At 39.0% G+C, this 23,347-nt stretch overlaps 1 protein-coding gene across 8 annotated transcripts in view; it reads right to left on the bottom strand.

Moving 5' to 3' along the window:
* RAPGEF6 (Rap guanine nucleotide exchange factor 6) overlaps positions 1–23,347 on the bottom strand; it is a 225,462-nt gene that overhangs the window by 166,246 nt on the left and 35,869 nt on the right. For all 8 annotated transcript variants that reach the window (XM_066278439.1, XM_066278445.1, XM_066278443.1 and 5 more), the window contains one exon: positions 8,259–8,328. In XM_066278439.1, coding sequence (XP_066134536.1) covers positions 8,259–8,328 — 70 coding nt within the window. The remainder of the gene's footprint in view (positions 1–8,258; positions 8,329–23,347) is intronic.

Raw genomic sequence — 23,347 nt, 5'->3', positions numbered from 1 at the left:
GAATCCGTGACCAAAGTGCAACGTGAATATCGGCACGTTTATAACGAAGCGCCACCACATAGGAATAACATTACTCAGTGGGATAAGCAGTTGAAGGAAACCGGCAGTTTGGTGGAGAAACCCCGTTCTGGTAGGCCATCAATCAGTCAGTGACGAGTCTGCAGAGGCTATACGATACAGGATAGCTACCTAAGGAGCCCTAAAAAATCTGTGCGTGAGCCCACATCAAACTGAACTGAATAGGTATGAAACTGGGAGAATTTTCCTTTTATTTGGTGCAGATTTCACATTTTTATCGTCTTTTGTTGCTTTCCTGTGACTGGTCAAAAGTGCACCATGACTTTACAGACATACTGTATTTTGTCACAACATGTAATATATGTACAATAGTCTTTCCCTCACATTCCTACCTTATTTTTATTTTATATTTTGAAATGTTCATCTTTGCTTCTTTTGCTGAGTTTTTCCCCACTTATTTCTCTTCTGGATAAAACATTCTCTAGTCTATTCCTTAAAACTAGCACATGGATGCATTATTCCCTAAATCTGTGTATGTTGAAAGCTGTTTTGCCATAACCTAGGTATCTGAAAGACAGTATTGCTAAATACAAAATCTTTGGGTCACATATTCTTTTTCTTTTTTTAAATACTTCTCCACTGTTGCCTAGCTTTGGTTGCCTCAGTGGATTTTAAAATGTCTAAACCAGTGTAATTCTTTTAGCCTTGGGAAGTTACGAATGTTTTTACCTAGAAGCAATGAGGACTTTTTAATCTTTGAAATCTAATAGTCTGAATTTCCATTATCTTCTCTGATACTCGCTTTATTCCCCCAGCTTTGAGATGCAGTTGACATATGTATAACATTGTAAGTTTAAGATATATGATGTGATTTGACACATTTATATAGTGCAAAATGATTACCACCACATCCTTATATATTTACCATTTCATTTTTGTGGTGAGAATGTTTAAGATCTCTTTCAGCAACTTTTGAATATGTAATACAGTATGACACTTTTACTTCGTTCTTTGTATTATTTTCATTCACTTGGTTCCTTTCCTGCCTTTCTTCAATGTACCTTATTTTCATTTGAGTCTATTCTGTAATTTGTTTCTAAGATTATTTTTCTTTCTATTCCATTTCTTTATTGAGTTCATACTCTTTTAACTCCATTTTCTTTTCTTGGTTGTTTTTTTTTTTTTTTTTTTTTTTTTTTTTTTTTAATTTTTTTCTTTTTATTTATTCATTTTAGAGAGGAGAGAGAGAGAGAGAGGAGAGAGAGACAGGGGGGAGGAGCTGGAAGCATCAACCCCCATATGTGCCTGACCAAGCAAGCCCAGGGTTTGGAACCGGCGACCTCAGCACCTCCAGGTCGACGCTCCATCCACTGCGCCACCACAGGTCAGGCAATTTTCTTTTCTTGGTTGTTAAATTTCTGATTTTACATGTTTTTTCAGTACCCTTAAAATACTTGATGCAATATATGTAACTCAGTCTGCAATGTTGTCATAGTTTTCATTTTCATGGTTGTTTTTCTGGGGGTAAAAAGGAATTTCCCACAGTTGATAAGTAATCTCATTTTCTTATATCTTTGTTACAGGTATATATGGATTTATTCATCTCCCATTTTTACCTTTCTGTATTAAAATGTTTTTACAAGATTCCTAGTTTAATAGCACTCTCCTTTGTCAAAAACTTTTAAGTCCAGATATTTTAGTGCACTTTTTTCTTTTTGTTTTGTGGGTGGAAGAGGTTGTTAGACCTTGATTTTGTGTTCACTTTGTCTTGTAAAAACCTAAAACTTCCCCATGTACTTTTCTTCTTTAGCACTTAAAATACCAAAGGAAATTTGTTTCCTTTTTACCTTTTGTCTTAACCTTGAATCTAAGCATTTAGAGAAATATTTCTGCAAATTACTCATAATTTAGAGTAACTTCCCTACACATGCGCACATGCACACACACAGTATTCCTGGCAGTGCAGGTCAACCTTAGATCCGTTTGCTTATTAGCTTCCATCTGTCTTTTCTGCAGATCTGCTTGGTCAGCCTCTGCTCACTACAAAGACTTGCTCAGAGGAGTATAGACGAGAAGGTGAGAAATCACGGTCTGGGAATGGGTGGTTTCTCTTTTTGTTTATAATTTTTCTTTTTTTTCAACAGAGAAAGTCAGAGAGAGGGACAGACAGACAGGAAGAGAGTTGAGAAGCATCAATTTCTTTCATTGCAACACCTCAGTTGTTCACTGATTGCTTTCTCATGTGTTCCTTTGACAGAGGGCTACAGCAGATGGAGTAACCCCTTGCTCAAGCCAGTGACCTTGAGTCCAAGCTGGTGAGCTTTGCTCAAACCAGATGAGCCCGTGCTCAAGCTGGCGACTTCGGAGTCTCGAACCTGGGTCCTCCGCATCCCAGTCCAACGCTCTATCCACTGTGCCACCACCTAGTCAGGCAGTTTATAATTCTTTTCAAGTTTGGGCACTCTCTGTCTTAAATTTATGCTATGAGCATGGCTTGCATGTAGGTTTCATACACCATTCTTGTAGAACTCTGCATCGTTTTTAGACAAAATTTGAGAGATAGGTAGTTAAGTTGTTAGCACTGTCAGGCTACCAAGAAAAGTGAAATTTAAAAATTAAAATAAGTGAATAAAATATCATAAAATACCAATTAAAATATCAATAATATTGTCATGAGCAATGTCTTTTTAATAAGCATGACTCCAAACCAAAGTCATAAAAATAAAAAAGTAGATAAATATGACAGAAAATTCATTTTAGATATAGTTTTAAAAAATGACAAATTTACAGCCTCATAAATAAAGAGCCTTATTTACTTACTAATGTAAACATCTTATGAACAAATAAGAAATCATACAAGCAGAAAAAATTAGCAAGAGATATGAGTAATAAGAAAAACAAGTCCCTTGGCCCTGGCCTGTTGGCTCAGCAGTAGAACATTGGCCTGGCATGTGGAAGTACCATGTGTGATTCCCGCTCAGGACACACAGGAGAAGCGCCCGTCTGCTTCTCCACTCTCACCCCTCTGCTTCCTCTCTGTTTCTCTCTTCCACTCCTGCAGCCAAGGTTCCTTTGAAGCAAAAGTTGGCCTGGGCGCTGAGGATGGCTTTATGGCCTCTGCCTCGGGCACTAGAATGGCTCCAGCCACAGCAGAGCAACTCCCCAGATGGGCAGAGCATCGCCCTCTGGTGGGCATGCCAGGTGGATCCTGGTTGGGAGCATGCAGGAGTCTGTCTGTATGCCTCCCCACTTCTAACTTTGGAAAAATACAAAAAAGAGAAAGAAAAAAGAAAAAAAAAGCAAGTCCCCCATAAAGCATATGAGAATATGCATAAATTAATACAAGGAGATTTCTGTATCATTTTTAGGATTAAAATGACTAACATTTCAAATAATCTGGAAAGTGTTCAGTAACAAATACTTAACAATTAACTGTGGAGTTATTCAAATTTGTACAAATACATAATAAAATCATCTGACAGAACTTATCGAAATATTAAACATGTACTTGTCAACATATGTATTCACACATACACACATATACTCAGACCAAGCCTTTTTATAAATTCTAAATAATTTCATGTAAAAAAAATACACAGATGTAACCAAGATTTGTACTGGATCAAAATGTTCAAGACAACATGACCAGGCGGTGGCACAGTAGATAGAGCATCAACCTGGGATGCAGAGGACTCAAGCTGAAAATCCCAAGGTCACTTGAGTGTGGGCTCACTGGCTTGAGCATGGGATCACAGACATGATCCCATGATCATTGGCTTGACCAAGGGATCACTAGCTTTGCTGTAGCCCCCTGGTCAGGGCACATATGAGAAAGCAATCAATGAACAACAATTAAGGAGCCACAACAAAGAACTAATGCTTTTCATCTCTCTCCCTTCCTGTCAGTCTGTCCCTATTTGTCCCTCTCGCTGTCTCTGTCACACACACAACAAAAGTTCAATATACGTATTTCAAAAGATATAGTGAATAATTAAAAAAAACCCCAAAACTCATAAATATGATGAAATGATGATAAAATCTTTCAGAAATCTCAGAGATAAGATTTAAAAATTTGAGTTATTTTATCCTATAAACTCATAAAGCATTTTAAATTATGCTGGTCATCAATAAAATACAGTTTTGGAATTTAAAAATTACCAACCATAAATGTATATATATACTTGATGTCATTTATTGATTTAAAAAATTTAATGTTATATATACATGCATATTTCATTCTGAAACATTTGAGTAGAAATCGAATAGAGAGTGCTTCCTGTCTCCAAGTATGTCAATATATATTTTTTTCTTTTTTTTTTCTTTTTTCTTATTTTTTATTTTCCCAAAGCTGGAAATGGGGAGAGACAGTCAGACAGACTCCCGCATGCGCCCGACCGGGATCCACCCGGCATGCCCACCAGGGGTCGATGCTCTGCCCCTCCGGGGCGTCGCTCTGTTGCGACCAGAGCCACTCTAGTGCCTGGGGCAGAGGCCAAGGAGCCATGCCCAGCGCCCGGGCCATCTTTGCTCCAATGGAGCCTTGCTGCGGGAGGGGAAGAGAGAGACAGAGAGGAAGGAGAGGGGGAGAGGGGGAGGGGTGGAGAAGCAGATGGGCGCCTCTCTTGTGTGCCCTGGCCGGGAATCGAACCCGGGACCTCTGCACACCAGGCCGACGCTCTACCACTGAGCCAACCGGCCAGGACCTATATATTTCTTAAGAACAAAGACTTTGGGCCCTGGCCAGGTGGCTCAGTGGGTCATCCACTAACCTGGCACATCAACGTCATAGGGTTTGACTGCCAGTCAGGGCATGTATGAGAAGCAATCAATCAGTGAGTGCACAACCAAGTGGAACAATAAGTTGATGCTTCTCTCTCCCCCCATCTCTTCTCTCTTTCCCAAATCAACAAAAAATTTAAAAACAAAGACTTTGTCTTATAAAATCTCAGTATAGTTATCAAAATCAACTTTCACCTAATAATCCTCAGTCCATATTCAAATTTGATCAATTGTGCTAACAACATTTACACCTATGCCCTGCCCTCTCTTCAACATTTAGTATAAAACCAAGCACTGTATTTAGTTATGTCTCTTTTTTTTCTTTTAATTTGGAACAGTTCCTTCGTCTGTTTCTTGACACTGGAATATTTTAAGGGTATAGACCAGTCAATTTGTAGAATGTCTTCAATTTCGTTTATTTCCTAATAATTAGATTCAGGTATGCATTTCTGGCAAGAATATATAAGAGATGATGTTTTGTCCTCAGTGAATCCTATCAGTAGTATGAACCAGTTTGCATCCATATTGATGGTGGTAGGGATGATTTTTGTTCCACGGATATCCTTTGTGTTTCCACATCAGAAATTTCATAATTTTTTCCTTTGTAAATGGTTTGTGGGGAGATCATTGAAACTATATAAATATTCTGTTTCTAATTAAACATCAGTCACAAGTTTTACCATTCATTGCTGATTTTCTAGATTAAACCATTTGTTCCATATTTATTAGCTGGCATTGGACTATTAGGTAAAAATTTCCCCCTCTTCATCCCTTCCTTCCCAATAGGACTTATAAATTTTTATATTATACATGGGGGTACTATCAATAACTATGATTTTTTATTTCCACTACCAAATTTTCCCAGATTTGGCTAATGTAAGTTTCTTCAATATGGCTCCTCTATCCTTTTGCCTGGATCCTCTAGTTTTGAAATACTTTATAGGGTGGGTGATGGAACTACTTTATATTCTGACAGGGAGGTAGGTTTTAAGGAGCATTTTAAAAATCTCAACAAAACGTACACTTAAAATACATGTATATATTTATATTAATACTCTAGCTAATAGTGCTTTCTGCAAAGTTATGGACAAGCAATTCTTAAACTACCTTAAGTAAATTTATTGATGATAATGGAAAATAAGTTACTTATTGTTAGAAAAAGGAGATAAAAACAAGCAAAAGGAAAAAAAGCAAAATAAACTCTGGGTTTTAAGCAGAGATATATAGATATTAAAAGATAAACATGGATGTGTGTGTGTGTGTGTGTGTATGTGCGTATGTATACATCCACTCACACATATTTTCTAACTCTCTTTCTGAGAGGCCCTAACAGCAATGAGTAGAGCAATGAAAACAAAGGCAGCCAGATCTGGGTTTCTAAATAGTACTATCCTCCAAAGCCAAGAAGGCTAACTACAGGTTTGGGGTGAAAAAGTATAATCTTCCCTTTAGTTTCAAAAGAAAAATAGCCCTGGTCGGATAGCTCAGTTGGCTGGAGCATCATCCCAATATACAAGAATTGTGGGTTCGATCCCCAGTCATGGAACATACAGGAACAGATCAATGTTTCTGTCTCTCTCTCTCTCCCTTCCCCTCTCTCTAAAATCAATAAATAATTTAAAAAAATAATTCCATAATTAAATAAACTGAACTGTATACTTAAAAATGGTTAAGATGGTAAATTTTGATGTTAACTGTATTTTATTCCCAAAAAATACTGTGAACACTATAGTAAAAGCACTATTTTCCCAAAAAGTATGAGAAATACATCAATCAACTAACTTGAATAAATAAGAAAACCAGTAGTGCCTGAGGTAGATTTCTTGCCATGTTCCTCAATCTATTTATTTTAAAAAGGTAGTTCTGAGGCCTTTATGTCATCCATACCAACACTTAAAATAAACAAAACAATACATAGTCCAAGTCTTGGATAAACTTGAATTCAAGCACAATTCACTGAATACTTACAATGCAGGCTGCTGAATAAGATGTAATCTTTGCCTTCTGTAGGATTTTAAAATCCAGTAGTCTTTATAAAATATAGGACACTGAATTCATGATAATGTAGATGATTCAGTTTAGGAAAGAGAAAACAAAAACTGTTTGAAGATGTCAATCTGACTTTAGCATCATAAAATGGAAAAGAGGTTTAGTTTTTTAGTGACCTGGCTTTGAAATGTTTCATCAAGAATTCAAGCTCTTTTGTCAATAGTTTAAATGAAATCCGAAGACATGATCATCTACATGCGATACTAGTGTGACAATGAGTCCATTCAATATAAGCTATTTTCTAGTAAGGTTATCTCAGAACAAGGTAAAAGAGAGCTGTATTCTGGATTCTCCTAATGCTTAAAAAAAAAGTCTCAGATTTTTCTCAAGTTACATCAATTAGCTAGCTTTCTTGGAAAAAGTAAAAAATTTTCATTAAGTACACTCATAAAGTAAAAACATTAACGTCTTCTAAACTATTTCTTACTTGAATAAAACTATCTTTCATTTTTTCTCTTTCCCGCCAGTCAAGGGGACAGAATACAAATGTTCAAAGATCACAGAATATGAGTGTTCAAAGATTACTAATGGTCCCGGCCAGTTGGCTCAGTGGATAGAGTGTTGGACCAGCATGTGGATGTTCTGGGTTCAACTTCTGGTCAGGGAACACAGGAGAAGCAACCATCTGCTTTTTCACCCTCCCCCTTCTCTGTCTCTTCCCCTCCTGCAGCCATGACTTGACTGGTTTGAATGCATTGGTCCTGGGCACTGCGGATGGCTTTGTGGAGCCACCACCTCAGGCACTAAAAATAGCTTGGTTGCAACAATGGCCCCAGATGGGCAGAACATTGGCCCCAGGTGGAGGCTGCTGGGTGGGTCCTGATTGGGGCACATGTGGGAGTCTGTCTCTCTATCTCCCATCCTCTCACTTGGAAAATAAAATATATTGCTCACAAAAATTAGGGGATATTTCAGAACAAATATGAAGCTGTAAGATATCCACTAATTTATGTGAGCAGTGCAAATAAATTTTCTGGTAGAAGTGGTAAAAGAAATTACCAAATTTGGAACATGTTATGTATGACTGTATCATGTTTCAAATTCTCTCAAGGATCAAAAATTTTTTAACTAGATAGAAATATATCAAACTTGGTAGATAATTCTGATGTTAATAAAATATTTAAAAAGTAATAAATAGTAAGGCCCTGACTGTTCAGCTCAGTTGGTTAGAACATCATATCAAAATCACAAGGTTTTGGGGTTTGATCCCCAGTCAGGGAACATCTGGGAAGCAATCAATAAATGCACAACTAAGTGGAACAACAAATGAATACATTTTCCTCTCTCTCAAATCAATAAAATTTCTAAAAAGTCATAATAATGAAACTCCTTGAGTGTTCAAAAGCCTACTACATTTAAAGTTGAAACTGAAGCACATCAAAAAACAATTCAGCATTCTTTAAAGTTCTTACCACAATCATTTCTGAAGGCTCTAATACAAGACAATCACATCCTCTTTTTCCTCCAAACTGCTTACCAAAACTATAAAAACAGAAAAACAATTTCTTTAGCGAAGGTTATAAAAAAATATATCAATATAGGAAAAAAAACAACCCCCCTCAAAAAAACCCAACATGTTAACCAAGAAATTCTGATCCCATCATTTTTATTAATAAGATTTCCTTAAAAACAAAACACATATAACTTATTTCAATACAGTTTTGTGTGAAAATTCTTTTAAAATTTCTGCCTTTAGTCTCTAAAACTGATTATAAAAGACTCCTACCTAGTCCTGGCCAAGTGGCTCAGCTGGTTGGAGCACTGTCCTGAAGCACAGAGGTTACCAGTTCGATTTCCCAGTCAGGGAACATACAAGAACAGATTAATGTTCCTGTCTCTTTCTCTCTCTTGTCAAAATCAATAAAAAAACAAAACAAACCCCACTCTTGCCTAATGTCAAATTTTTCATCTGTATAATTTATGTACTGAATAAAAGTAAAAATACAACAAAGACTAAAACTACAATTATGTAACACTGTATAAAAGTAAATTATTTTAGTATTTTGAGAGCAGTATTAGATAACAGCTAACAACTTTAAAAACATTTACAATTGAATATAAAAAGAAATGTAGGAAGAAAGAGAGGTGATTCATTTAAAAATAGTGTTAGAGCCACTGTCTAGCTCTTTGGAAAAAACTAGAACTGGATTAGTACTAAAAGGAAGTGTATTTTTCTATTTTTCATCTGGGAGAAAATGTTCTAAGCAAACCAAAAAAGCAAGCATTTATAAAGGAAGAGATTGATGTTTTCATTAAAAAAAATAAATTTTAGAATGGTAGGGGGAATAGAAAAAATACTTGCTAATTATACGATACAAAAGGTTAACATTCTTAATATACAAAGTGCACTTAAAAATTATAAAAGCCATCTAAAATTAAGCAGTGGTCAATTATACTATGTATAAAATTTATTCCAAAAACAACAAAATAAAAATAACCTCTATTAATAATGCAAACAAAATTTAAAACACCAAAAAATAAACAATAAATACAGAAGTCATTTATAAAAAAAGAGACAATTTTACTGATGAACTGGAATAGGGCTTGAATGAAACAAGTCAATTTTCCACAAAGCATAAGTTTATATACACATATTAATTTATAACAAAATTCTAATCAAAATCCAAATGAAATTACTTTTGAATATAACAAAAAACCCACTTGTTTTTCTTTAGCAGAACTGTATTATTTTGTGCTTCCCCAATCTTTTATATCATCTAATACATAAAACAAAAACAAACTTGTAAGTTTGCTTTCATACAAGATGGAATAACAGGTTCTAGATTTATTCTCCCACCTGAATAAATAAAATATATAAACAGTTTTAAGGCACTAAAAATCAGATAGAACAGGGCTATGCTCCCTAAGAGAATTAAAAAAAAAAAAAACTAAGATGGCCCCTACAATAAATACTGTATCCCATTTTACTGCTTTTAGGCAATCTCTAGACCACAATGCAAAGAAAAGCCTAAGAGAGCCTGGCAATCTCAATGAATTGAAGAGACAGAGATACTTTTGGGGTAAGGGAGAAATATTAAAATTTATAAAGCAGAGAACAGAAAAGGGAGCAGAAGAGAGAAAGAGAGAGAGGGCGAGAGAGAGAGAGAGAAAGTGAGACAGAAAACCAGAATGCAGAATATGCATGACAATGCACGTGTGAGTGCACATCCGTGCTCTGGTGACATTCAGAAAAGTTCCCTTGAGTCTTTGGGTGACAACTATGAATATATGAGAACTAAAAGCCAGAATACAAAGATGAAAATACACTCAGCACAGTAGGGCCCTCAGAAATTTATTTCCTTAGTAATGTGATAAATTAGTCTTACAATAAAGAAATGCCCTGGCCAGATAGCTCAGTTGGCTAGAGCTTTGTCTCAATACAGAAAACTGTGGGATTCCATCCCTAGGTCAGGGCACATACAAGGAACAGATTGATGTTTCTGTCTCTTTCTTTCTCTTCCTTTGTATCTCAAATCAATTAAAAAAAAAAACCCAACAGCTTAATTTTCAAAAATGAAAAAAAAAATTTAAATAAAAAGAAGAAACACTGGTTTTGCCCAAACAAATATAAAAGATTCAACACGATCAAATGGATTCCAATTAGCCTAACTGCATGTCAGAAGAAAACCTAATACTATCCTAAAGAAATACAGCAAAAATGCCCTGGCCGGTTGGCTCAATGGTAGAGCGTCGGCCTGGCGTGCAGGAGTCCCGGGTTCGATTCCCAGCCAGGGCACACAGGAGAAGCACCCATCTGCTTCTCCAACCCTCCCCCTCTCCTTCCTCTCTGTCTCTCTCTTCCCCTCCTGCAGCCGAGGCTCCACTAGAGCAAAGTTGGCCCAGGTGCTGAGGATGGCTCTGTGGCCTTTGCCTCAGGTGCTAGAATGGCTCTGGTTGCAACAGAGCAACACCCCAGATGGGCAGAGCATTGCCCCCTGGTGGGCATGCCGGGTGGATCCCAGTCGGGAGCATGTGGGAGTCTGTCTGCTTCCCCGTTTCCAACTTCAGAAAAATACAAAAAAAAAAATAAAAATAAAATAAATACAGCAAAAGCTGAAACCCAGGCAAGGTAAAATGCGTAATATCCAATATACAGTAAAACAAAAGGCATGCAAAGAAACAGGAAAGGCCCTCGTCAGTTGGCGCTGTGGTAAATAAAGCCCTGCATGTGGATATCCCAGATTCAGTTCCCGGTCAGAGTACACAGGAGAAGCAACCATCTGATTCTCCATTCCTCCTCCTCTTCCTTCTCTCTCTCTTTTCCTCCTGCAGCCATAGCTTGGTTGGAGCAAGTTGGCCCCAGGCACTGAGGATGGCTTCATGGCCTCGCCTAAGGCACTAAAATAGCTCAGATGCCAAGCAATGGAGCAACAATCCCAAATGGGCAGAGTACTGCCCTGTAGGGGTCTTGCCCGGTGGATCCCCAGTGGAGGCTCATGCAGGAGTCTCTCTGCCTCCTACTTCTCACTCAAGAAAAAAAAAAGAGAAAAGAGAAAAGGAAAAAAAAAAATACCACCCATAACCAAGAGAAAAACCAATCAATAAAAACAGACCCAGAACTGTTAGCAGTGAAGGAATAAATAGACAAGAACATAAAAATAGCTACTTCTAAGTATGTTCCATATGTTGAAAAAAGTAGAGATAAGTATAAACAAGACAGAAGATACCAAAAAAAGGACTAGTGAATTCTATCACATCCCAGATGCATTTACATAATGATTGATTGTCGCATTTATTTTTTTTTTTTGCATTTTTCTGAAGCTGGAAACAGGGAGAGACAGTCAGACAGACTCCCGCATGCACCCGACCGGGATCCACCCGGCACGCCCACCATGGGGCGACGCTCTGCCCACCAGGGGGCGATGCTCTGCCCATCCTGATGTTGCGACCAGAGCCACTCTAGCGCCTGAGGCAGAGGCCACAGAGCCATCCCCAGCGCCCGGGCCATCTTTTGCTCCAATGGAGCCTTGGCTGCGGAAGGGGAAGAGAGAGACAGAGAGGAAGGCACGGCGGAGGGGTGGAGAAGCAAATGGGCGCTTCTCCTGTGTGCCCTGGCCGGAAATCAAACCCGGGTCCTCCGCACGCTAGGCCGACGCTCTACCGCTGAGCCAACCGGCCAGGGCCTGTCGCATTTTTTTTGTGTTGTTAAAACTGTATGTAGCTTCAGACAGTATCAACTTCATATACCCAATATAAAGTTTCCTCTCAATTTTTCACCTATCAGTTTTAGTATCCAATTTTAATCAATGCCTAGGTCTACAACATTATTAGAGCTATTGAAATAGGTATTTTTCAATTCTATCATTCCTACTGAATTTATCAGCTAAAGCACTGATATAAAGAAATAAACTCCTGCATCAACTATTTGAGTCCTTAGAATAATAGTTTATACAAAGAAAGGCAGGATAAATGCTTCAACTACAGTATAGATGATGTGATTATATATAAAGCAAACCCTATGAATTTTATTTTTAAAAAAGCTACCAGAGCCTGACCAGGTGGTGGCACAGTGGATAGAGTGTTGGAGTGGGATGCGGAGGACACAGGTTCGAAACCCTGAGGTTGCCAGCTTGAGCACGGGCTCATCTGGTTTGAGCAAAGCTCACCAGTTTTGACCCAAGGTTGCTCGCTGGCTTGAGCAAGGGGTTACTCGGTCTGCTGTAGCCCCACGGTCAAGGCACATATGAGAAAGCAATCAATGAAAGGTATCACAAAGAAAAACTAATGATTGATGCTTCTCATCTCTCTCTGTTCCTGTCTGTCTGTCCCTATCTATCCCTCTCTCTGACTGTAAAAAAAAAAAAAAAAGCTACCAGATATAAATATGTATAAGACCCCACAAAACTATAAACTAACAAACTACAAAATACTGCAGAGAAATTAAAGATGATCCAGTAAAATGGAATATATCTTGTTTATGGGAATAAACTACAATTTCTTTTAGTTCTAATCTAATTTTAGTTTGTTCCAAAGATGTAGTCAGTAGCTCGAACACTATTATTTTTAAATAAAAAAGCTGGCTTGGGGAAATGATATAATAATTCCAAAATTTATATAAAAATGTAAGAAACTTAAAATAGCTAAAACAATTTTGGAAATGGCATGGCATGATATCAACTTATAGATCAATGAAAGTAGATAGAACAAAATCAGACCCACATATACATGGTTCAATTGATTTTTGACAAGTGTCATAAAAATTCAACGGGGAAATGGTATTTTTTTATAAATGGTGATAAAACAAGTAGATATCAAAACAGAAAAAAATGAAAGAACTTAATACCATAAACAAAAAATTAGAAATGGATCAGAGATATAAAAAAATGGAAATTATACAATTCTAACAGCAATAAAATCTTTGTATATGCCCTCAATGACAGGAAGTTTCCCTCTGTATATCTAGTAGGTTCAAAAGATTTTATCATAAACAAGTTTTAATTTTGTCAATTTTTGTGTTTACTGAAAATATGTGGTTTTTGTCCATTATTTTATAGCAGAGTATATTGTATTAATTGATTTGTGGATGTTAAACTTCACTGCATTTCTAGAATAACAATTTGTGTCCAATACTTTTGAGTTTGCACAGAATATATAATAATATTGCTCAAACATTTGAAAACATTTGGCAGTAATGCCATTGGGGCCTAGACTTTTCCTTGTGGGAATATAATTATTAATTTACCTTTTATAAGTATATTCAAAGTTTCTATTTCTGAGTCCATTTACGGTATTAGGTCTATAATATTTGCCCACCTATTGATGTAAATTGCCTCATAAAATTATTTATTTAAAGATGTTTATTTATTGATTTTAGAGAGAGGAGAGCAAGAAAGAGGGTGGGAGGAAGAGAGGAAAACATTAACTCAATAGTTGTTTCTTGTATGTGCCTTGACCAGGTAAGCCCAGGGTTTCAAACAAGCGACCTCAGCATTTCAGGTCAGTGCTTTATCCACTGTGCTACCCACAGGTCAGGCATAAAATTCTTTAACAATACAGTGGACCCTTGAACTGCACAGGTCCACTTATAAACAGACTTTTTTCACTATAAATGTATTTTCTCTTCCTTCTGTTTTTCTTATACATACATATATATATATAATATACATATTATATATATATATATTTAAGCAGGACAAAGAAAGGGATTTTTAAATACTATCTAGGAACAGAGAAACAGAGAGATGAGAAGCATTAATTCTTCATTGAGGAACCTAGGTTGTTCATTGATTGCTTTCTCATACATGCCTTGATTGGGAGGCTCCAGCCAAGCCAGTAACCCCTTGCTCAAGCCAGCGACCTTGGGCTTCAAGCCAGTGACCCTTGGGCTCAAGCCAGCAATCATTGGGTCATGTTTATGATCCCAGGCTCAAGTCAGCGACCCCACGCTCAAGCCTGATGAGCCTGTGCTTAAGCCAGCAACCTTGGGATTTTGAACCTGGGTCCTCTGGGTACCAGGCCGATGCTCTATCCACTGTGCCATCGCCTGGTCAGGCTATAACCTTTTTTTTAAGAGAGAGAAAGGGAGAAAGACAGGGAGAGCGATGAAAAGCATCAACTCATGTTTGAGGCACTTTAGTTGGTCGCTGATTGCTTCTCATACTTGCCTTGACCTTGACGAGAGGCAGGGGATGACCATTCTCAGGCCGAGCCAGCAACCTTGGGCTTCAAGCCAGAGACCTTTGGGCTCAAGCCAGCAACCATGGGATCATTTTGATGGCCCCATGCTCAAGCTGGTGAGCTTGCACTCAAGCCAAATGAGCCTGTGCTCAAGATGGCGACCTTGGGATTTCAAACTTGGGATCTGAGCATCCCAGGTTCACACTATCCACTGCGCTTCCACCTATCAAGCTATCACATTTTCTTTTCTCTAATTTATTTTATTGTAAGACCACCGTATATAATACATATAATATACAAGTATGTGTTGACTGTTTTACATTATTAGTAAGGCTTTTAGTCAACGGTAGATATTAATAGTTAAGTTTTTACACGGCTTTTCAACTCCACAAGGAGGGAGGGGGTCATTACCCTAAACCCTTAAATTGTTCAAGGGTCACCTGTACTTTTAATTTCTTTAGGACAGTAATATCCTCTCTTTCATGCCATATTTTGGTAAGCTGTATCTTTTTTTTTATAATGGTCAGTCTCAAGGTTTATCATTCTGTTCATCTTTCAAAGAACCAACATTTCATTTCAATGATTTCTCTCTATTGGTTTTCCGGTTTGCATTTCATTAATTTCCACTTGAACTTTACTTCTGTTAGTTGCTTTGAATTTATTTTGCTATTCTGACTAAGATAGAAACTTAAGATGACTAAATTAAGACCATTATTCTTTTATCATAAATTTCCCTCTAAAATGCTTTGATTCCTCAAGTTTGATGTGTGCTCACTTTCATTAATTTCAAAACATTTTTTTTTTTTGTATTCTTCTGAAGCTGGAAACGGGGAGAGACAGTCAGACAGACTCCCGCATGCGTCCAACCAGGATCCACCCGGCACGCCCACCAGGGGGCGATGCTCTGCCCCTCCGGGGCGTGGCTCCGCTGCAAGCGACCAGAGCCACTCTAGCGCCTGGGGCAGAGGCCAAGGAACCATTCCCAGCGTCAGGGCCATCCTTGCCCCAATGGAGCCTTGGCTGCGGGAGGGGAAGAGAGAGACAGAGAGGAGGGGGGGGGGTGGAGAAACAAATGGGCGCTTCTCCTGTGTGCCCTGGCCGGAAATCGAATCCGGGTCCCCCGCACGCCAGGCCGACACTCCACCGCTGAGCCAACTGGCCAGGGCCAATTTCAAAACATTTTCTAATTCTGTTGTCAACTCTTCCTTGACCAATGGGTCATTAACAAATGTGTTAAGTTTCCATATTACATTCCAGTATTGATTTATAGTTTAATTCCAACATACTTTAGTTGGAGGACAAATGGAATGGTTTCAATCCTTTTAAGTTTATTGAGACTTGTTCTTTGGCCTAGTATATGCCCTAGAACAGTGGTCCCCAACCGTTTTTGGGCCATGGACCGGTTTAATGTCAGAAAATATTATCACAGACGGATAAATGTATCACGTGACAGAGACAAGCATCAAGAGTGAGTCTTAGACGGATGTAACAGAGGGAATCTGGTCATTTTTTAAAAATAAAACATCGTTCAGACTTAAATATAAATAAAATGGAAATAATGTAATTATTTATTCTTTCTCTGTGGACCGGTACCGGTCCGCGGCCCAGGGGTTTGGGACTACTGCTTTAGAATACAGAATGATCTGTATGTCTGAAAAAAAATTATGTATCAAATCAAAGTGGTTGATAGTACTTTCCAAGCTTTATCTTTCACTGGGGAACAATATTTTTTTTCCATTTTCTGTTGCATGAGGTTTTAGAACTGTTTCTATATACTTCTGCATCGCTGATTCCAAATCTGATATTCGTTTTTTGGTGCATGCTCTAGTTTTTATGCAATTTTAATTTCTTTTTGTCACAGTTAATGGCATGTATTGGTTTTTAAATTGGAGTTAAAGGGCAACGACTCTTAGATTGAACATAACCACAAGGAAATTAATGTTTTACAAACATCACTTTTACATAATTGTAGTTGTTTTTAAATGTAAAAAATTATCTGATAAAAACACCCTCTTATTTTAAGATTGAATCATGGCTTCTTTGAGTAGGCGTAAATGTAAGAATAGTCCTGACATCTTCTGTTATATATGTGGCTGTTACACACTTCAACGTCAAAGGCGGAATATTTCATCATTTGTGACATGTGCATATTTTGCCTATTTTCAAGTTCCCCTTGGCGATCAAGACAAGAATTGGGCTCCTCATACTGTGTGTTATAATTGTGAGGAAATACTTCATGACTGGACAAAAGGAAAACTCAAAGGAATGCCTTTTGGTATTCCCATGGTTGGGCGTAAGCCTAAGGACCATAGCAGTGACTGTTATTTCTGTCTAATCCATACAAAGGGCATCGGCAAGAAAAAATGGCATATGATCCTGATATTCCTTCAGCAATACGACCTATCCCACACTCTGAGACACTTCTGGTTCTAGTTTTCAATGGTTTTATTTCCTCTAAGGACGAAGAAAGTGAATACGGTGATCAAGTGTATTTTGATAAGATGCATGAGGAAATGGTTGTAGAACCAATCTGAAGGGTCTTCTTCTGATGCCAAACAGTCATTAACCCCTCAGCAGTTTAGTCTACCCAAATTGAATGACTTAGCAAGAATGACATAAAAATTGTCCTCGACTTTCTGAAGTATGAGGAGCATAACTGGATCATTTGTGTGGATCTTAAAATGGTAAATTTCCTGCTAGGACAGCAGAGAGTTTCAAGAAGTATCCTTGCTTTCTGTGTTTGTGGGACAGCCGAGCTCAGGAAAAACACTGGACACAGAAAGAGTGGCTGAAACGTGAAGCTCTGGAAGTAGGGATGCAAAATATTGTGAATGAACCTGTAGTTAATCGAGACAGGATCATTTTTACCCACTTCACATCAAACTTGGCTTAATGAAGCAGTTTCTTCAGGCTCTGAGTAGAGAAAGTGAATGCTACCAACATATTATTTCTGCTTTTCCTGCCTTGTCTTTCAAGAAGATAAAAGCAGGTATATTCGATGGACCTCAAATTCGAACCCTCGTATGTGACGAGGAATTTGCCAGGAAGATAAGGAGGAGAAAGCAGCATGGCAGTCTTTTGTGGCAGTTACAAAGAACTTCCTTGGCAACAAAAAAGCAGAAAACAATGAACTTCTGGTTCAAAGGATGCTGTTGGCTTTCCACGACATTGGATGTAACATGAGCATTAAGATTCACTTCCTGAACAGTCACCTTGATAAGTTTCCCGAAAATCTTAGAGCTGTTAGTGATGAGCAGACTACTGCTGGAGCATCAAACGAGATTGTCCTCAACAAGTACACAAACACAAGAGCTAAAAACGCAAATTTTTGCCTGAATAGAATTTAAATAAGTTTTGTGCAAGTTTTATGATTAAGTTTTAATATGTTCTATTCGAAATGGTAGACAAATTCTGATGCAATCATATCTTTTAGTGTATTTACAGCATTATATAAATTATTATAATTTCACAAAGATGATGCCCAGGAAGACATTCTACTTCATTATGTTAAACTAAAAATGTTGAAAATTTTACAATAAGATGAAAACCTAAAATCTTGAATTGCAAAAAGAACTGTAGCTTACAGAGAAAAACTAATGTCAGATTTGAGATCAGCATACTCAAATTAGGTAAGAACAAGTGTTTTTGTGGATGCAACAAATATTTTGTTCTATTTTTCAGTCTAATAGTTCTGTCAAATATTGAGTGTACAGTCTTGAAATCTCCAGCTGAATTTCTACTGCTTTCAATTTATTCTGTCTTTACTTCTCATATTTTGTGGCTCTATTATTAAATGCATATACAATAAAACTGTCATGAGTTCCTAAAAGAATGATCCTTTTAGCACTGTGAAATTTTGCTCTTACTCTCTAGCAATATTTCCTGTTTTGCAGTCTGGTTTGAGTGATATTGGTAAGACAACAGCTCTAGTTTTCTTATGAATACAATTTGCCTAGTATATATCCTCTTCCATTCATTTACTTTCAACATTTTGTGCTTAAAGCTAAACTATTTCCTGTAAACAGCATATGTTTAAAACTTGGGTTGTCACAGAGGCTGATAATGTCTATCTTTTGATTGAAATATCTAGACCACGAACTTGTGAAATTATTGATGAGGTTGGATTATGTCTGCCATTTTCTTATTTATTTTATAAATACCTCATCTTTTTTGTTCCTCTGTTCTTTATTGCCATCATTTCTGTTAAATGTCTTTAGTGTACCATTTTATTTCCTTGATGCCTTTTTTTTTTTTTCTGAAGCTGGAAACGGGGAGAGACAGTCAGACTCCCGCATGCGCCCGACCTGGATCCACCCGGCATGCCCACTAGGGGCGACGCTCTGCTCACCAGGGGGCGATGCTCTGCCCCTCCGGGGTGTCGCTCTGCCACGACCAGAGCCACTCCAGCGCCTGGGGCAGAGGCCAAGGAGCCATACCCAGCGCCCGGGCCATCTTTGCTCCAATGGAGCCTTAGCTGCGGGAGGGGAAGAGAGAGACAGAGAGGAAGGACAGGGGGGGTGGGGGGTGGAGAAGCAAATGGGCGCTTCTCCTATGTGCCCTGGCCGGGAATCGAACCCGGGCCCCCGCATGCCAGGCCGACGCTCTACCACTGAGCCAACCAGCCAGGGCCCTTGATGCCTTTTAAATGTGATTTTTTTTATTATATTAATAATTATCTAGAGATAACAATATGCATTATGAATAAAGCAAGGCTGTCCACTCTCACTACTTCAAACCACACAGAACTGGAGATTCTAGCTGCTATAATAAAGCAAGAAAAGATGTTAAAGGCATATAGATGGGAAGGAAGACAGAAAGCAGTCTTTGCCAAGACAACTGATCCTATATGTCAGGCATCCCCAGCTACGGCCCACGGGCCACATGTGGCCCCCTGATGCCATTTATCCGGCCCCGCCGCACTTCCAGAAGGGGCACCTCTTTCATTGGTGGTCAGTGAGAGGAGCAATGTATGTGGCGGCGCCGCAAAGCGCAGCGTTGCTCACGTACAGTACTATTTCCGGTGACACCGGACGCACACATCACGGCTCCGTCACGGCTCCGGAAGCGCGTCATATCACTTATGCTAGCAGTGACAAATAAAGAACCGGACATTGACCATCTCATTAACCAAAAGCAGGCCCATAGTTCCCATTGAAATACTGGTCAGTTTGTTGATTTAAATTTACTTGTTCTTTATTTAAAATAAAATACTGTATTTGTTCCCTTTTTTTTTTACTTTAAAATAAGATATGTGCAGTGTGCACAGGGATTTGTTCATAGTTATTTTTTATATTCTGGCCCTCCAACAGTCTGAGGGACAGTGAATTGGCCCCCTGTGTAAAAAGTTTGGGAACTGCTATATGTAGAACTCTAAAGACATACAAATTAAACTACTAGAACTTAGAGCAGGGGTCGGGAACCTATGGCTCGCGAGCCAGATGTGGCTTTTTTGATAGCTACATCTGGCTCACAGACAAATCTTTAATAAAAAAAAATGTTAAAAATAGGAAACATTCTCATGTATTACAATCCATTCATTTCCTACCACTCATGTTCATGGTTGTGGGTGGCTGGAGCCAATCACAGCTGTCCTCCGGGACAACACCAAATTTTTATTGGATAATGAGTAACATACACAGGTTGTTGTATGGCTCTCATGGAATTACATTTTAAAATATGTGGCATTTATGGCTCTCTCAGCCAAAAAGGTTCCCGATCCCTAACTTAGAGTATGTCCAAGTCACAGGATATAAGATCAAAATATAAAAACCAATTGTGCCTGACCTGTGGCGGCACAGTAGATAAAGCATCAACTGAGGTCGCCAGTTCAAAACCCTGGGCTTGCCCCGTCAAGGCACATGCAAGAAGCAACTACAAGCTGATGTTTCCAACTCCTCCCCCGCCTTTCTTTCTCTCTTTCTCTCTCTCTCTCTCTCCTTTCTCTAAAATCAACACATAATATCTAAAACAGAAATTTCCTCAACTTAATAAAGACTATGTACAAAAAACAGCTACCCCTAGCAGGTTGGCTCAGCAGTACAGTGTCAGCCTGGTTTATGGAAGTCCCGGGTTTGATACCCGGTCAGGGCACACAGGAGAAGCGCCCATCTGCTTCTCCACTTCTCCCCCACTCCCTCCTGAAGCCACAGCCGGCATGAGCAAGTTGGCCCCAGGCACTGAGGATGGCTCCATGGCTTCGCCTTAGGCACTAAAATAGCTCAGTTGCCAAGCAACAGAGCAGCATCCCCAGATGGGCAGAACATCAGCCCCAGACAGGGGTTGTTAGGTGAATCCAAGTTGGGGCACATGTAGGAGTCTATCTGCCTCCCTGCCTCTCACTTGATAAAAGATTTTTTAAAAATAGCTAATATCATACTTACAATGGTGAGAAACTCAATGCTTTACCACTAAAATCAGGAACTAAGAAATGTCCCCTCTCTGTCAATTACTACTTTTCAAGATCATACTGGAAGTCCCGCTAATACAATAAAATAAGAAAATAAAAGGTATACATACTGAGAAGGAAGACATAAAACTATCTAGGTGACATGATCATCTTTGTAGAAAATCTGAAAAAACTGACCAAACAGATTCCTGGAACTAATAAGTGGTTTATCAAGGTTACAGAACACAAAGTTAACACATAAGTTAATTGCATCCAATATACCAGCAACAAACAAGGGGAATTTGAAATTAAAACTACAATGTCAGTTACAGTAGCATCCAAAAAAAAAAAAAAAAGATAGTATGGTAAAACTCTAACAAAATATATATAAGATCTATATGAGGAAAATTAGAAAACTCTGATGAAAGCTATCAAAGCAGAACTAAGGGCCCTGGTCGGTTGGCTCAGTGGTAGAGTGTCGGCCTGGCGTGCGGAAGTCCCGGGTTCGATTCCTGGCCAGGGCACACAGGAGAGGCGCCCATCTGCTTCTCCACCCCTTCCCCTCTCCTTCCTCTCTGTCTCTCTCTTCTCCTCCCGAAGCTGAAGCTCCATTGGAGCAAAAGATGGCCCGGGCACTGGGGATGGCTTCTTGGCCTCTGCCCCAGGTGCTAGAGTGGCTCTGGTCGCGACAGAGCGACGCCACAGATGGGCAGAGCATCGCCCCCTGGTGAGCATGCAGGGTGGATCCCGGTCAGGCGCATGTGGGAGTCTGTCTGACTGCCTCCTCGTTTCCAGCTTCAGAAAAGTACAAAAAAAAAAAAAAAAAAAAAAAAAAGCAGAACTAAGTAAATGAAGACAATCCATGTTCATTGATAGTAACACTCAATGTTATGAAATGTCAGTTCCCAACGATTTAGACTCAATGCAATCCCAATTGGAGACCATAAAGTTAGTTGTTCTGTGGTTACTGAGAAACTTATCCAGTTTCCATAGAGAGGCAAAAGGACTAGCATAGCTAACAACACTGAAGGAAAAAGAGAGGATTTGACACTATCCAATTTCAAACTTACCACAAAGCTACAGTAATCAAGACAGTGTGGTATTAGTGAAAGAATAAACAAATTGGTCTATGGAGCAGAATAGAGAGCCCACAAATAGACCCACAAATACAGTCAACTGATCTTCGTTCGACAAAGGAGCAAAGGCACAGTAGAGCAAAGTTAGTCTTTTCAACAAATGGCACTGAAACAACTGGACATCCACATACAACAAACAAATAAATGAATCTAGATACATGGTGATGGTTTTTTAGCTATGACACCAGACACAATATATCAGGGGTCTCAAATTCGCGGTCTCAAAACAATTTTGTGCGGCCCGCAGACTAATCCACGAAGTTCAAAATATTTTGGATAAAATTAACTAAGCCCGTGGATTAGTCTGCGGGCCGCACAAAATTGTTCGGCGGGCCGCGAGTTTGAGACCCCTGCAATATATAATAGTTGCCCAGTGGTGGCGCAGTAGATAGAGCATCAACCTGGAACGCTGAGGTTGCCAGTTTGAAACCCTGGGCTTGCCTGGTTAAGGTACATATGGGAGTTGATGCTTCCTGCTCCTCCCCCTTCTCTCTCTCCCCTAAAATTTTTTTTTTTATTTGTTTATTTTTTTTACAGTGACAGAGAGTGAGTCAGAGAGAGGGATAGACAGGGACAGACAGACAGGAACAGAGAGATGAGAAGCATCAATCATTAGTTTTTCGTTGCACATTGCGACATCTTAGTTGTTCATTGATTGCTTTCTCATATGTGCCTTGACAGCGGGCCTTCAGCAGACCGAGGAACCCCTTGCTGGAGCCAGCGACCTTGGGTTCAAGCTGGTGGGCTTTTGCTCTAACCAGATGAGCCCACACTCAAGCTGGCGACCTCGGAGTCTCGAACCTGAGTCCTTCGCATCCCAGTTCGACGTTCTATCCACTGCGCCACCGCCTGGTCAGACTCCTCTCTCTAAAATTAATAAAATCTTTAAAAAATATGTAATAGTAATAACTGATGAGCTGAATTTCATTAAAATTAAAAATTTCTGCTGTAAGAAAGACAAAGTCAAGAGAATGAGAAGACAAGCCACAGACCAGGAAAGAGTATTTGCAAAAGGTATATCCAAGGAAGGAATTTTATCCAAAATACAGTGTGTCAATAAAGCCATGGTGCACTTATGTCTGGTCACAGGAAAGCAACAAAAGACTATAGAAATGTGAAATCTACACCTAATAAAAGGAAAACCCTCCCAGTTTCTGTAAGATGGTGTGGCACCATGTGCACATATGCAGATGATGATGTAACACCGTGTATACAGCGAAGTAGCCCACGGCCATGCCAGGTGAGATGTGGACGGTACAGAGGAAAGTTCAGTGTGTTCTGTGGCTCGCTAAATTCGAATCCGCGACCAAAGTGCAATGTGAATATTGGCGCGTTTATAACGAAGCACCACCACATAGGAATA

Source organism: Saccopteryx bilineata, chromosome 4 (genome assembly GCF_036850765.1).
Source record: "Saccopteryx bilineata isolate mSacBil1 chromosome 4, mSacBil1_pri_phased_curated, whole genome shotgun sequence".
Classification (NCBI taxonomy): domain Eukaryota; kingdom Metazoa; phylum Chordata; class Mammalia; order Chiroptera; family Emballonuridae; genus Saccopteryx; species Saccopteryx bilineata.
The sequence above is the reverse complement of the archived record's forward strand: the minus strand, read 5'-3'. Positions and strand labels throughout refer to the sequence as shown.